The sequence below is a fragment of the Canis lupus genome, chromosome 31, assembly GCF_003254725.2.
Source record: "Canis lupus dingo isolate Sandy chromosome 31, ASM325472v2, whole genome shotgun sequence".
Lineage (NCBI taxonomy): Eukaryota > Metazoa > Chordata > Mammalia > Carnivora > Canidae > Canis > Canis lupus.
Genome location: NC_064273.1, coordinates 39,581,641 through 39,597,752, shown reverse-complemented (window position 1 = coordinate 39,597,752; position 16,112 = coordinate 39,581,641). Strand labels below are relative to the sequence as shown.

Here is a 16,112-nt window from a genome sequence, read left to right as displayed (position 1 = left end):
TGGGTGACTGGCTAGGGCTAGGAACAAAAATAATTAGAGGCTGGGGACAAGGAGATCTGGGATGAGGCGTGGGGGCAGGCCTATGGGAATAGGCGCCAAGGGGGACGGTCTTTGTATAAAATGCTGATGCCCAGAGACCCTCTGCGGGAGTATTAAACAGGAGACACAATGCCAGTCACCTGGACAGAGGCTGTCATTGGCAACCCTAGTATTGGCACAACGGGCAGAAGGACTGCACGGCCAGAGCGTGAGAGTGGAGGCCACGCCGGGCCCTGCCGTGTGAGTCTTCTGGCTGAAGCTGATCCGGCCATGAGCTGCCACTCGGTGTCTAACCTGCCAGCCCAGGACGGATGCTGAGCTCCCACCGTGGCTCCTCACAGCGAGAAGCTCCTGCGACCAACTCTACCGTGTTGGAGCTCTTCCAGCCTGGAAGCGCCAGGCGTCATTTTCACGGGAACACACTCACAGTCTATATATAAGTTTGGCCTTCGTGCCCACAGATACCAGCCGGCAGGGCCTTACGGAGTATCTGCTCCCCTGGCGCCGTGGAATCCACGGCATCTGCTGCCCGCCAGAGCACCGGGCCAGCCAGCCCAAGCCAAAGCTGACGCGCCAAAGTAGGAATTGATACCTGCGAAGACAGGGGCCACGAAGACCTTAATATGGCGCGGTGTTCCCAACAGGAAGGACACAGGAGCTGAAATCCAAGGGGCGCAAACACGAGTGGTCCCACTTAGCGCTGCCCCCAGAGATCCACTCGGGAAGTTTCTGCTTCCTGTCTTCCTGAGTCCAGACTGCAGGGTAGAGGTCCTGCCTCGCAAAAAGGACACTCACCAGGGAACACAGCAAGTGTCCACTGGATTACGAACTACGGAGGTCTGGGAACCGTGGGTCCTGGCATCCGGGAACCAGCAGGCAAGGGGAGGAGTCGTTGTCTTGAAAGGGGAGAAGGTAGGCGTGCTATCATGCTAATTACACAACGGGGAGGTCTGGGGGACCCAGGTGATCCGTGTTGGTGTCCTGGTACTGCTCCCGCGATTGAGAAACTAAAGAATTAAAACACTGGGATCCCTGGGTGGCGCAGCGGTTTGGCGCCTGCCTTTGGCCCAGGGCGCGATCTTGGAGACCCAGGATCGAATCCCACATCGGGCTCCCGGTGCATGGAGCCTGCTTCTCCCTCTGCCTATGTCTCTGCCTCTCTCTCTCTCTCTCTGTGACTATCATAAATAAATAAAAATTAAAAAAAAAAAAAGAATTAAAACACTAACTTAGAAACACCTACATTAAAAATAAATAAATAAATAAAATAAATAAAAACACCTACATTTCCTGTAGCAGTAGCTACGGAAACCAAGATATGGACGCAGCCCACGTGCCCATCGACGGCTGGCTGGCTGAGGAGGGGGGGTAAATGGGGTAAATGTACACAATGGACTATTACTCAGCCGCCAGAAAGAATGGAATCTTGCCATTCGCCGCGGGGGGACGTGGAGGGAGCTAGAGGGTATTGTGCTGCGTGACATGAGCCAGAGAGAATCTAAGAAACAAAGCAAACAACAAAGAGAAACAGACTCATAAATACAAAGAACTGGTGGCTGCAGGGGTGGGGGGTGAAGTAGATAAAGGGGATGAAGAGGCAGAAACTCCCAGTTATTAAGTAAATGAGTCACGGGGATGCGAAGCGCCGCCTGGGGAGCACAGTCGATAACGCCCAAGTGACGAGTGTAACACGTGGTGGCCACACCGATCACGGTGATAACGTAGAAAAGCCTCGATGTCGCACGCCTGAAACGGATGGAACATTGCACGTCAGCTACGCTTCAATTGGAAGCACAGATACGGGCTGCACGTGGCTGCTTGGGTCCGTGGAGCCCTGACTCTCGGTCTCGGGGTTGTGAGTTCAAGCCTCGTGTGGAGTGTAGAGATGACCTAAAAATAAAATCTTTAAAATAAATGAATGAATAAAAAGGTGCCTGGTTGGCGCAGTGGGTGAAGTGTGATTCTTGATCCTTGTGTTCAAGCCCCACGTTGGGCGTGGAGCCTACTTAATAACAAAAAGTAAAAAACAAATATGAAACTATAAAGTAAATTTAAAAAAAACTAATAACAATGCGTTAGAAATAAAAGCATAAGTTAAGAACACTTTGTTCCATCAAAAAGTAAAAAGTAGGGGCCCCTGGTTGGCCCAGGCAGTAACACATGCAACTCCTGATCTCGCTCCTGTAAGTTCAAGCGCCAGGTTGGGCACGGAGATCATCTAAAAATTTTTTTAATTAAATAAGACATAAAAAAACACGTTAGAAAATGAAAGGGAACCTGGGGGTTCAACTAGCACACGTGACGGAAGGCTCTGCCTGTGGACCCGCAGGAGCCGGCAGCCTGGCGGGAGGACGGTCCTCGGGGCCACTGCTCTCGGGCCAAGGCCACAGGCTGCCCCTGATGGGATGCGCCTGCGGGCTCACAACCTGGCCCCGTGCACCACGGGTCACGGGGTGGGGGGACGAGGCGGGCGCTCCCCGTCGGTGGGGGGCTTCCTCCGAGGCCCGTCCTGGGCAGCCCGAGACCAGCAGGCCTCCACACCCACCCTCCAGTTAGAAGTTCCTATAGAAGCCTTCACTGGATTCAGCACCTGCATGATCCAGATGGATCCACGTGGCTACGCGTCCTCGGAACAGTCCCCACAGTGGGAACACAGGGCGGAGCACACTTTCCAAGGACCAAGGACGGGCAGGGAGTGAGCAGCCTCCAACTGATTGCCCAGGTCGGCTCGGGGCCAGCCCAGGGCCGGGCATTGACCCCGACGACCTCCTCCAGCGAGGGCGGGCCAGTCTCTCCGGGTTTGTCTCCCTCTCTGATTCGTCCTGTTTCACTTTCCCTCCTTCCCGTGACCCTCTGGGCTGTTTCCTCTAGTCCCCGTATGAGGGAGGCCGTGCGATCATGTCTCTCCCTGGCCGACTCGCCCCCCTCAGCATCACGCCCTCGGCTCCCCCCACGTCGGTGTAAATGGCGAGATCTCCCCCCTCTGACGGCGAGTGACACCCGGGGTGCGCAGGGACCACGTCTCCTCCCTCCAGCATCTGTCCGTGGATGTCGAGGCTCCTCCGGTGGCGCGGCCCCCGTGGACACGGCCCCTGGGAACGCGGGGGTGCAGGTGCCCCTGCAGCTCACCGCCTCTGGGCTGCGGGGTTGGTACCCAGCAGTGCACTTTCGGGATCGTAGGGCAGCTCTGTGTCCGGCTCCCCAAGGCCACCCCCTCCCGTCCCCACAGTGGCCGCCCGCCTGCGTTCCCACCAGCCGCAGAGAGGCTCCCCTTTCTCCACATCCTCCCTTCACCTGTCGCCTCCCGACGGTGGCCGTCCTGACGGGCATGCAGGGGTCGGGGGGGGGTCCCACGTGGTGCTGGTGTGTCTCCCTGACGCGGCTCCTTATTCTAAACGGTTCCGTGCCCAACACCTAAGAAAGCAGGACTGTCACCTGCCAGCTCGCCCCAGAGCCACAGTGAACAACTCCCTTATGCGCAGCCTCAGGGTCACCCCGGGGACCCCAGCACCACCGCAGGCCGCTCGCCCGTTGGGCCGCGTCTCCTCCAGGGAACAGGCCCCCCAGCTGTGCGGTCGCTGTGAGGGCAGGAGGCGCACCCCTCAGGCAGCATCCCCGCCGTCGCCTCCCTCATGCAGCCGTGCGCGTGTCGGAGGCGAGAGGGAAACCTGTCATGGAAACGCGCGGTCACCCAGAAAGAGCCGTGCTGTGGCAACACCCACGCCAGCAGGACCCCTGGGCGGCTCCACGGTGGAGCCCCTCCCTTCGGCCCAGGGCGTGACCCACGGTCCCGGGACCGAGTCCCGCGTCGGGCTCCCCGCGTGGAGCCTGCTCCTCCCCCTGCCTGCGTCTCCCTCTCTGGGCCTCTCAGGAGTAAAACCACCCCAGAGGCAGCGGAACACGTGCACGTGCAAGGTCCCACCACGGGAAACGGGCGGAAAGCGGGGAAGGCCACGCGGGCAGGCGGTCGTCTCTCTGTGCCGGGCGAGGAGCTCGCGGCGATCCACCAAAAGCTGACGCACACTTCAACAAATTCTAAGTCAAGGTTTTGGGTTTTCACCAATTACAAAGCAAATTGGATAAAATGAAAAAAACAACACAAGGGCCGTTCCCACGTGAGACAGTGCTGTCGTTTTATTGTTTCTGTTCTGCAGCCAAGCTCCCCTCCGTGCGCTCAAGGAGATAACCAGCGGGAGGCCGGTCTCCGCTCGCGCGTGGAGGCAAGGCCGGGGCGCCCGTCACTCGCGCACACGACCCGGGCAGGAGCTAAAGCACAGCAGTGACCGGAGACGCTCCGCGCGGCCTCCTCCCGGGGGCGGGTTCCCAGGCGCCGCCGTCCTTAGGAAAACGGAAAGAACTCTGTTCCTCAAATAGAGCCGCCACAGCAAAGAGCCCCAAGGATTTTATTCACTGTTTCATCCTCTGGCAGCAGGATTTCTTTGAACCGGAATCTAGAAATGAAAACGACACGGGAAAAAAAAAAAAAAAAAAGAAAGAAAGAAAGAAAACGACACGGCCGTCAGTTCAGCATCTCCACGGGACTTTTTTTTTTTTTTTTTTTTTTTTTTATGATAGTCACAGAGAGAGAGAGAGAGAGAGAGAGAGAGAGAGAGAGACAGGCAGAGGGAGAAGCAGGCTCCATGCCAGGAGCCTGACGCGGGACTCGATCCTGGGACTCCAGGATCACACCCTGGGCCAAAGGCAGGCACCAAACCGCTGAGCCACCCAGGGATCCCTCCACGGGACTTTAAAGGAGAGCTGCTGAGTTCTGGGCCGGGGCCCTGAGCTCGTCTCGCTCATGGTAAGAACAAGAACCACAGGACACACGACGGCTCAGGTCCTGACCGTAGAGATGCCGCCGCTGTGTGGCGCCTCGTGTGGGAAGGGGTGGGGGGGACGGAGCCCGCGGTCCCCGGCCTCCACGCATGGGCGGCGCCGCCACCTGCCATCGCCCTCCCCCTCCCAGGACACAGGGACACGGCGGCAGCGACCGTGGGCTGGGCCGGGCCCGGGGCGTCCGGCGGAGACGCTCACCTGCAGCCGCCCCGCCCAGCCGCTGCTGGATCACCTCCAGGTGGTGAATATACTCCGTCAGGGAGCGCTCGGGATCTTGAGAAGCAGCCGGGGACCCTTGTGATCTTGAATCCGGGGACGGAGTGGATCTGCGAAGACACGCGAGTGTCCTGAGCACGGAGAGCGTGGCGGGGGCGGACCGGACGGTGTTCCCCGCAGAGCCTCTCCCGCCATGGCAGAGCCTGAAGCGTGCACACACGTGTGCTGCCTCCACCGCCTCCGCCCACCGCGCGGCCGGGAGCCCAAGTCAGGCATGGTTCTAAAGTGCAGTGTGAGGTTCTAGAACCGACTTCTGGGGATGCCTGGGTGGTCAGGGCGTGACCCCGGGGCCCCGAGATCGAGTCCCACATTGGGGTCCCCGCAGGGAGCCTGCTTCTCCCTCTACCTGTGTCTCTGCCTCTCTCCATGTCTCTCATGAATAAATAACTAAAACCTTAAATAGTAAACACAAAACCCAACTTCTATAAAATGAGTTATAATGAGTAAGAATCCCCGTACACCAGTCTGTTATTTAAAGACCCCAAGGGAAAAAAAAAATAATAAAATAAAATAAAGTCCCCGAGGGAGCGAGCCCCGGGAGGGAACCTGGCGGGCCCCCGCTGACACGGGCTCCATCTCACGACCCCGGCTGCGGGGGGCCAGGCCGGAGCCAGGCACATGTGGTCGGCACGGCGGGAGCACACGCCTGCGGCTCCACGGGGCGCCTGTGCGAGGGCGGGACGGCCACACCAGACGCCCAGGTGCAGCGTGCACGGAGATGCCCCGTCAGCCGGGGTGTGGGGCGAGGGCTCACGCAGGGGCCGAGAGCGGGACACGCTGGCACGGAGGATTCCAGACGCAGGTGCCGACACCACGGAGACACAAACTCAAGTGTGCTTTGTTACAAATCCTGGGAGATCGTGGTGGAAACGACACGGCTCCGACGGCTTCCCTCGTCCCGGCGCCTGAGTAGACGCTCGCATGGTTCCCTCTGCAGAGCGAAGCCGTCCCATGCTTCGCAGGGAAACCCCGATGGCCAGTCCCAGCCGCGGCCCCGTCCCCGCAGCCTCCAGGGGCGCATGGGTCGCCGAGGGCCGGACCTACCTGCACCGACCAGCAACCTCCAGGCCTCTGCTGTCCTAAGTGGAGGCTGCAGGCCTCCCCACAGGGGCCCGGTGTCTCCCGCGGCCCTGGGACGGCTCACGTCACCCCGGGTCCCCAGGACACGTGCAGCCCAGCCCAGCGGGCCCTGGCGCGCAGTGGCCACACTCACCTGTGCCTCCTGCCCGGGGAGGCCTTGGGCGCTCGGTCCCCGGAGCGGCTGCAGGATGTGTCCCGGGTCGGGGGCGACCTGCTGGCTGCGGGCGGGGGCTGCTGCCGTGGTGCCGGGAGCCCTTCTCCCCGAGAACAGGAAACAGAGGAACACCCGTGAGCAGAGAGGCCCTTCTACCAAAATTCAAAATCTATGAACTTTTAAGAGTCTGCACGGCAATTTCAAAGCATTTTTAAAATAACCGATTTGTAAAAATCATGTTTTAAAAAGCCCCGGAGGCGGCCTGAGTTTTGATCTCTGTACTGCGCCGCGGGAGCTGACCCGGGGCTGACCCGACTGGACCGCTCGGTGGCGCCCGTGACCTGTGGGGCAGCGAGGGGCTTGAGGGGACGGAGGGGCCCCGGACCTGGGGCAGCAAGGTCTCCGGAGGCCAAGAAGCCATTTTAATTCCAGGAAATATCACATGGGAACCAGGGCTGACGGGCGGCCGGGCCGCGTGCCCGACGGGGACACGGTGACACGGGGGCAGCAGGCAGTCGGCTCCCGACACCTTTTGTCACGACGGCGACCGTGCACTCAGGTCTCCGCGCTGTCCCAGCACCGGCCGGCGTCCGCCCAGCACCCGCACCACCTCCCTCCAGGAGCCACCTCGCCGTCCGCTCGCGGGGCAGTGGGCCCACCTGGACGCGGCGCTCGGCCGTGCGTGGCGGCGCCTCTCCGATCCACCTCTTGCCACTTCTTAACCAGAAAGCGTAATCTGCGCGGAAGAGGAAGGACACGAAAGGCTGGAAACCAGAGCACAACGGCTGCAAAGGCAGCAGCGAGTGCAGGTCAGCCCTGACGCCCAGCGGCCCAGCCCCGACGGCTCAGGGGGGCATAAGGGAGGCCCAGCCGGGTGGTGCCCGGGGACGCGGCGCTGTGGCCTCCCGCCCGCCGCCCCGGGCCCCGACCCCGGCTCCAGGGAGGCACTTTCTGATTCGCATCAAACCACAGCTGCTGGAACGCTGCCCGCGCGACGGGAAAGGAAGGGAAGGGAAGGGAAGGGAAGCTGCTGGCCCGCCCACGTGGCACCGCCAGGCTTCCTGGCCCAGCGCAGCCTCTGCAAACACGCGGGGCGGGCGGGCGGACGGACAGGTGGGGGCTGCGGTCAGAACCCGGAGTCGAGGGGACCGCGCCCTGAGGCCGCCTCCCGCGCCCGCGGTCTCCACAGGGCAGGGCTCCCCCCGCCCCCCCGGCCCGGTGCTCGGCAGACCTGGGGAGCCAGCCCACCCGGCCTGAGGGAGGCCCCAGGGCGTCACGGGCACACGCGGCCCTACGATCCCCCAATCCTCAGTGGGACAAACGTTCCAAGAAATTCCGCATCAGGACACAGGACCGATTTCATCACCGGTATGAACAGGCCCGGATCCCCAGTCACACCCGAGGCCCCACACCTGCCCCCACATGACCCCGTGCAAACCAGCCGGGGCCACAGATGGCGCTGAGGCAGCAGGACCCCCCCTTGCCCTCCTGGAGATGGGCCCACGGCCCCCCGGACGGAGCACACGTGTCACTAGAACGCGGGATGCGGCCACGGGGAGCGGTGGGACGCAGTTTCAACCCCATCGGCCGTGCCCGTCATCACACGGGACCCAGCACGCGGCCGTCGAGCGGAAGCCGGATTTGGTGAGGAAAAGCCAACCTCGCGTGCTGCCGACAGTTGTGCACAACGTGCCCTTGGGGCAGGCGTCACGTAATCTTAGAGGCTCAAGCGTCATCGTCCTGGGGGGGCCCGGGATGGGGGGGCACAACCCGGCACCCCGTGTGCCTCCTGCCCGTGGACTCGGGGCGGCGCGGGCCTCAGCGCTACCTTAATATGGCGATCACCACCCTGACAGCCGTCCGGAACCTCGTGAAAGGGCGCGACGTGGTCGTCTTCTTATCAGCTTTGGAGGGAAATACGCCCAGGTGAGCGATCATGGAGAGCGTCTCTTGTTCGGAGTCCTGGAATCCACCAATCAGCAGCAAAAGGTACTTCTTCTGATAAATCAGAGCTTTCCTGAAGCTTTCTGCTCTCAAGTAATGCAGGTACAACTTCTCCATCTGAAAGAAATAAAAAAGCAAACCGATCACGGGACAAAGGCCGTGCGGCACGTGTCCCCTTGTGCTTTACAAACACCTGGATGGGGCGCAGGGCGGCTGCCGGTGGAGCCTGCGGCCCTGGACCCAGGGTTCCGGGTTCGAGCTCACGCCGGCTGCAGAGAACCTAGACAAGCACAGCTTCAAAAACTTGAAATAAAAAGAAGCAGACGGTTTCCCCCCTTGGCAAATTGTCACCTCAGGCAGCCATGCACATGGTCCCCAGGGACGGCCTACAGCAGAGGACGGCGCAGACATCCTTCCCGGGCCTGTGAGGGCCTCTCAGGGCCCCTGAATGTGACCCCGAGGGCCGTGCACACCCGGCGGGTGGAGGCTCGTCCGGGGGCCGCAGGATACCCTGAAGCAGGGGCGCATCCTTGTAACCTGATTCCAACACGCGTTTCCCCTCAAGGGAGGGCTCAGCGTTTGGACCCGGGGCCACACGACGACCGGCGAATCGCCGACCTGGGTGTTCTTGGGCTGTGGGGACCGTGGCCTCAACGACGCAGCCGGGCGCCTTGACTGCGCACGCACACACTCGGGAGCGACACCAGCTGCAAGTGTGTCCCCCTCCAACCGCGCTCCCTGCGGCCAACAGGCACACGGCGGCTCCGCCCTCGGGACGGCAATGCCTCTGCAGCCACACGAACCAACAGGCGTTTTCAGAGTACCCTGGGGCGTCGGGGAGACCGGCAGGCGGAGAGGGTGGGGGCGCTGCTGTTGAGAGCCGCGGGGGAGGGTGCCTGCGGCCCCATCCCAGACCGCACCGCCCGCGGGCTCATCGGGTGCGGCTTTCAACACCGGGGACGCTCACACCTTCCATTCGACTCTGGAGTCAACCCCCAACTGGTCTAAATACAAAGTCTTTTTTTTTTCTGAAAGAGCAAGGCATGCGTGGGGGCGGGGGTGGGGGGAGTCCCAAGCAGGCCCCCACGTGGGGCTCAACGCAGGGCGCGACCCCAGGACCCCACGGCCTGAGCTACATCAAGAGTCAGACACTCGACCGACGGGGCCGCCCCTGCACACAGAGCCTTAAACACGTAAGGGTCCGCAAGCGGAGGCGCCCGGTGGCCCCCGGCCCGGCCTTACTTGCACGCCGCAGGTGTTTGCGTCCTCGCGCGCGGCTGCTGGCGGCAGTCCTGGGTCTGGCTGTCGCGCCGAGCTCGGCAAGGCCGTCCCGTCCTGCTTCCCCGCACACCTGTCCGGCTTCTGCAACAAACCACAGACGCACCGTGTACGGAGCGGCTCCTACGCAACAGCATCGAGGGAAACGGCCAAGGGCAGAGTCAGCAGGAGATACCACGCGAACCCCCGACCCAGGGTCAGGGCGCGTTCACACAGCTCGTGTCCCCCTCGGCCGCCCCCCAGGACCTTTCCAGGCTGAGGCCCCCGTGAGTGGAGGGGCTGGAGCTCGTCTCCCGAAGGCCTCGGCGTGGCCACCCTGGGTTCCTGATCCGCATCCTTTCGGAGCCCCGAGTGGCCACGTGTGTTATCGGGTGCTCGACGCTCACGGTGGGGACTACACACGCGCACTTGAGCGCGACTGCACAACGGGTGCGCTTTACCAAGAACAAAACCCAAACACTTGTCAAACACTGAAATCAAAGCACTGAGCCTGTTGAGCAACACACAGCCTCTGGTCCTAGAAACGCTAACTCCCGAGTCCCTGCTTCCGCCGCGGCACCAACAAATCACACCTGGACGTCTCAGCAAGGGCGCCGTGGAGGCAGAGGCCGTCACCACCAGGCGCACGTCCGAGCACATGCACGCGGCTGGACACCGTGTGCGCAGGACGCCCAGAGCCCCACAAGGGGCCCCTCAACAGAGGAGCAGGATCCCGCAGTGAGACAGCAAGGGGCCGCCCCACCGCCTGGCACGGGGCCGCGAGCTCGGTGACCCCTGTCCTGCAGGCACGGGGCAGGGCAGCCTGGTCGCACCAGCCCCAGCTCAGGGCACAGCTGGAGGAGGAGCCCGTGGCTGAGGGGACCCTGTGGACGGGCCCTCGCGGGACCCCGGATGAGGAAGAGGAAGGCCACATGCTTGCTGTCCTGGTCCTAACACATGGCCTGGCCACTGCTGGGAAGACACCCTCCAGGAACGAGAGTCCCCTTGGACAGGGAGACAACGCTCCGCTAATTCATGCTCAGTCTGTAATTTACTCATTAAAAATATTTATTTCAGAAGTGCCTGCAGGGCTCAGTGGTTGAGCATCTGCCCTTGGCCCGGGGCGCGATCCTGGAGACCCGGGATCGAGTCCCCCATCGGGCTCCCTGCATGGAGCCTGCTTCTCCCTCTGCCTGTGTCTCTGCCTCTCTCCGTGTGTTGAATGAATAAATAAATAGAATCTTCAATTAAAAAAAAACAACAACATTACACTACGTGAAAGGAGTCAGACAGAAAAACCCCAATACCGTATCATCTCACTTATATGCAGAACCTAAAAAACTGGAACAAATAACAGAACAAAACAGACTAGAAAGAGACTCAGGGCAACAGAACAAAGTGGCTGGCGGCCAGAGGGAGGACGAGGCAGAGGAAGGGACGAAGGGCGGCAGCGTCCTGTGCTGGGGACGCCGCGGCAGCTCGGGTGGCGACAGACGCTCCCCGGACGCAGGGGCTCAGGGCTCCGAGTCCCCGTGTTACTCGCCGACACTAGCACAGCATCTGTCAATTCTTCCTCAGTAACAATTTATTCCCCGATTTCCTGGTGAGCTTCCCTCTGAAGGTAAACGTGTGCCTGGGCTCGGGTCCCAGGGACAGCCGCGGCCTCCAGCAGTGAGGAATGCACGGCCCGGGTTGCCGGCAGCCGGGCCGACTTCGCCCCCCGCCGCCCGAGCTTCACCATGCGCGGTGCGAAGCCGGTGGCAGCTCGGCAGACAGCGACCCCTCGACGCAGGAGCAGCTCGGTGGGGGCCCCCCAGCACCAGAACCACCACGTCCCCCACTGAGAACTTTCCCCAGAAGACCCATCCTGGGCTCCAGTGGTTTCACTGGTGAATTATAATTAATATTTAAGGAAGAAACGACACCAACTCTACGTAATCTGCTCCAGAAATTAAGAGGAGGAGCGAACAAGTCCCAACTCGTTTTTTGAGGCCAAAACTACGTCACACAAAAAACCCTCCGGACTAAGATCCCTCGTGAACTCAGAGGCAAAAATGCTCCACAAAATATGGGCAAACTGAATCCAACAATACATAAAAATACGAAGACATCACGACTGACTGGGGGCCCCCTGGGACGGCAGCGCAGTCCACGCCCAAAGATCACGGTAATACGCCGTCGGCTGAGGAAACAAGGAGAAACACGTCACCGGATCAACAGGTGAAGGAGAAGCGTAACAAACTCAACATGCAATCGTGGTGAAAAGTCCTGGCAGCTGAGACCGGAAGGGCAGCGAGCGGTCAGCCCAGGGCCTGCGCACGAGCCGCTGGCGGACGGAGGCCCTGCCCCTGGCACTGGGCACCAGGCGGGGGTCCAGCCTGCGCAAGAGGCCAAGGGAAGGGAATCAACGGTGTCACGCTGGAGAGGAGACAAGACTCGCCACAGATGATGTGACTGTCCACGTAGAACACCCACAGGAGGGTTCACGGGGCGAGAGCCTGAGGTCGGCCGGGTCACGGACAAGCGGACCTGGGCACACTGACCGCGTCTCTGCACGAGCCCTGAACACCCAGGAAACAAAATGCTTCACCGGCCCCCGGAGAGCGCAACGTGCAGGTGTCAACACGCTTCCAGGGCCCGAGGCGGCCGACAGCGCCCTCAGAGGGCCGAGGGCCCGGCAAGCTCCCAGGCAGGAGACCGGCGCCGCTCAACCGCAGCCTCCCTACGGCTGCGTCGAGAGGTCAGTTCTCGCCTAAAACCTCCACGAGAGCCTCACGAAGTACAACCACAGGTTTATCCCCTGAGAACGCACAGCTCAGCGGGTTTTACTACATTCACTGAGCGCAGCGATCACCGTCTACCGCGAGGTCCTCGCCGTCCCAACCCCACCCGCCCCCGGGAACCGACTTGGGTGCTGCCTCAGTGGCGTTGCTGCCCCGGACACCCCCACGGAGGGGCCACGCGGAGTGAAGGAAGGTCCGCACTCAGCCGCGCTCAGCAGTCCCATAGCCCTTTCTCCCGCCAAAGCAGCCCATTTACGGATAAGCCGTATTTTACTTGCCCCTTCGTTAATTATGGACATCTGGGTTATTTCCATGTTTCGGCCAGTACAAGCGGCGGTGATAGGAAAGTGCGTGCAAGAGTTTTTACGTGGAACTGCCGGTAGGCACGGCCCGATGGTTTTCCAGACCAGCGAGTCCCATACCTCACGGTTCCCCCACAGCCATCTACACACTCGCCCACCGTCCCAACCAACCAACCAGCAAGATTCTAACACGTATGTGGAAAGACAGAGAAGCAAGAATAGCCAAATAATTTGAAAACAGAATAAAATCGTGATTTTCACACGACCCGATACGAGGCTGTAATATAACCCATGCGGCCTGGTCAGTCGAACAGGACGGAGAATCCAGACACCCGACCGCCGACCGCCGTGGGAAGAGGTCTGACATCAGCACCAAGACAACCAACGACGTGTGTCACATTAACTGATCCCAACACACATACAGATCATCTTCGACTGAAACCTCGGACAGAAAAAAAAGTGACTCAAAATGGATCACAGACCTAAATGTAAAAAGATCGACTGCAAAACTCTTGGTGTGATCCAGTAAAACAAAACAAAAAAGCAAAAAACTTAATTAAAACTAAATTTCAGGGACGCCCGGGTGCTCAGCGGTTGATCATCTGCCTTTGGCTCAGGACGTGACCCCGGGGTCCCGGGACTGAGTCCCTCGTCAGGAGGAGCCTGCTTCTCCCTCTGCCTGTGTCTCTGCCTCTCTCTCTGTGTCTCATGAATAAATGAATAAAATCTTTAAAAAATTTTTTTAGATTTTGCTCTGCAAAGGGTGCGACCTATACGGAGGAGACAGCGTCGCCAGGGAGAAGAGGTCACAAATCACATAACCGACCAAGCAGTCGCATCCACGACGTATAAAGAACTCAGAACGCAGCAGTATGAAGTGGGCAAGGACACGTCACCAAAGACGACACGGACGCCACTCCGCACCCGAGACCATGGTAACGGAAAAGCACGGCCGGCAGCAAGTGTGCAGATGCAGCGCCGAGACTCCCCGGTTTTGGGAAGTGAGGTGGGGCATCCGAGGGCGCTCGGCGGGGCTCAAGGTGACATGGGGACGCAGCACCCCAGGGGTTCAGGCCAGAGAAACTGCAGAGAAAGCGCTAGCTCCGAGTCAAAAGCCACAGGCGAGGGGCTGCGCTGAGCACACCCGCGGCCAGGATGCTGCTCAGCAACACAACGGGCCACGTCGCCGCCCAGGAGGATCCCAGCGGCGTCTGGAAAGAGGAGCCCGTGTGCTTCCACCTGCGGGACGTCCAGGAAGAGGCGGGTGCGGAAGGAGCCGGGCCGTGCCTGCCGGCAGCCGGCCACTAGCACACACAGCCCTGGGTCGCCAGAGTCTATGCGTGTGAAAACTCAAATGACGTCCTACCAAGGAGGGGCAGATTCTACCGTGTGAAGTTAAAAATAATTTAAGATATTTTTTCTTTGTAAGAAAAATAAATGACAAATATGACAACCTAAATATAAAATAAAAAAAATAGGCATTCCAGGTAAAAAGTCTATCAAAACTACACAATAAGGAAGGTTTCCATCATCTTAATCAGGTAAAAGTCAAATAAATACATTTCCTGTCGCGAGCGTGTCCCAAACATGATCTCGTGGCGAGGGTCACGGGCACCCGCACACGTCTGTGTGCAACGCCGACACGTCACAGAGACGTAAGGAGGACCGTGTGGCGCCCTGGGCGCGAGCCCCCAGCAGTAACCGGGACAACCGCTGCCCGCCGCCTGCCGCCTGCCGCCCGCCCAGGTCGGTCCCGCACGTACGCTGCACACGCCGCGCCTCAGCACGTGATGCTTCAGGGACTTCTCCAGCTGGGACACCGCCCGGCACAGCTCGGCCTTCTCCTGGGTCACCGTGCGCAGGGCCTTCGTCAGGGAGTCATTGTCTTTCAGGAGGACGTCCACCAGCTGGGTCTGCAGCTCTGCGGTCATTTTTTTCTTCAAAGAGAGAAAACAAACACACAACTTGTTTGTTAAAAGGTATGCACGGGGGGCGCGTGGGGGGCTCGGCGTCTGCCCTCGGCTCAGGTCCTGATCCCGGGGTCCTGAGGTCGAGTCCTGCATGTGGCTCCCTGCTCGGGGGGCGTCTGCCTCTGCCTCTGCCACTTCCCTGTGTGTGTTCTCTTTCTCTCAAATAAATAAACTTAAAAACTCATTTTTTATTTTTTATTTATTTTAGAGATTTTATTTATTCAGGAGAGACCCAGAGAGAGGCAGAGATCCAGGCAGAGGGAGAAGCTGGCTCCCTGCGGGGAGCCCAATGCAGGACTTGATCCCGGGACCCAGGGGTCATGCCTTGGGCACTAAAACGAGGGCTGTCCAAAAACTCATTTTTTAAAAAAAGATACACGTTATTTGTGTTTTTCACCGTTTCAGGAATCATAGTCACGTACGTATTTGGAGCTCAGTGGGCGGCTGCTGAACTGGGCAAAGCCGCCGTCTATGGGGCGGAAAACAAGCCAGCTAACGGCTCGCCTGGTTCCTCCGCAGGACAGCCCTGCCCACCCGTGGGCGGCCGAAGCACAGTCCTGCTGCAGAGGCGGCGCGTGCAGGGAACGGCCCTGCAGGCCCCAAGCGCATGTCCGTCGTCTCCTCGATGGGAGCAACGCTCGGCCTGCGGCTGGCAGGGGACACGGCCAAGGCGCGGCTACCCAGGCAGGATGCACGGCGGCCAAGGATCACCTACTGGGATCTGTCCGCGAGCAGGACCTCGCAGCTGCTCAGAGGCTCAGGATTCGCCAGGAGGCCCTGGGCACTGACCTCCGGCCCCGCCCCAGCCCAGGGGTGCGAGGGGCACCTGCCCTGAGCAGAGCAGCCCAGCACCCGCTGGAGGCACATCAGGCACTTGGCAAGGTCACATGGCTTTCCGGGGCGCCTCGCACCGCAACGCCCTCGGTCTGCCGGGAGGGGAGGTGGCGGGAGGGACCGGCAGGGAGGGGCCGGCGGGGCGTGCGGGGGCCCAGCCTCACCTGGGAGGAGCTGGGCGTGCTCAGCTCAGACTTGAGCTCCTCTAGTGTGTGCAGTAAGGATGTCACTGCTTTCTCATTCGATGACGTCCAGTCGCTGATGGTCCTGTGAGGACACACAGGGTCACCCCCGGCCACAGGAGCTCCGGGAAGACACGGAGGAATCCAGAGCAGCCCCCGGAAGACTCGCCCCGGCCTGCTCCCTCGAGCCGTGCTCTGCCCACGACAGGTGCAGTGGGAGCGCCTCTACCGCCAGCTGTGGCCCTCGTGTGGACCCAGAGACCCCGGCCATGGACCCCCGGCCACGGACCCGCTGGGGTCTGCACCGGTTTTAAACACCGTCCAGAAGGAAGGTGCATCCAGTTACAGGTGGGAAGGGCAAGTACTGACTCTTTCGCTCACAGAAACACTCCCATGGGCCCCTTGGCCGAGGAGATGCGCCCCCTGTGCAAGCAGTGGCCGAGGGCCATGGGCAG

General features: G+C 60.6%; 1 protein-coding gene across 1 annotated transcript in view; it reads right to left on the bottom strand.

Annotated features, from left to right (window-relative positions):
• Nucleotides 1-4,147: 4,147 nt before the first annotated feature.
• PCNT (pericentrin) overlaps nt 4,148-16,112 on the bottom strand; it is a 101,618-nt gene continuing 89,653 nt past the window's right edge. Inside the window, 9 exon segments of the mRNA XM_049104512.1 lie at nt 4,148-4,490; nt 5,074-5,201; nt 5,906-6,082; nt 6,365-6,485; nt 7,045-7,121; nt 8,214-8,446; nt 9,572-9,691; nt 14,435-14,608; nt 15,640-15,742. Coding sequence (XP_048960469.1) covers nt 4,447-4,490; nt 5,074-5,201; nt 5,906-6,082; nt 6,365-6,485; nt 7,045-7,121; nt 8,214-8,446; nt 9,572-9,691; nt 14,435-14,608; nt 15,640-15,742 — 1,177 coding nt within the window. The 3' untranslated portion in view covers nt 4,148-4,446.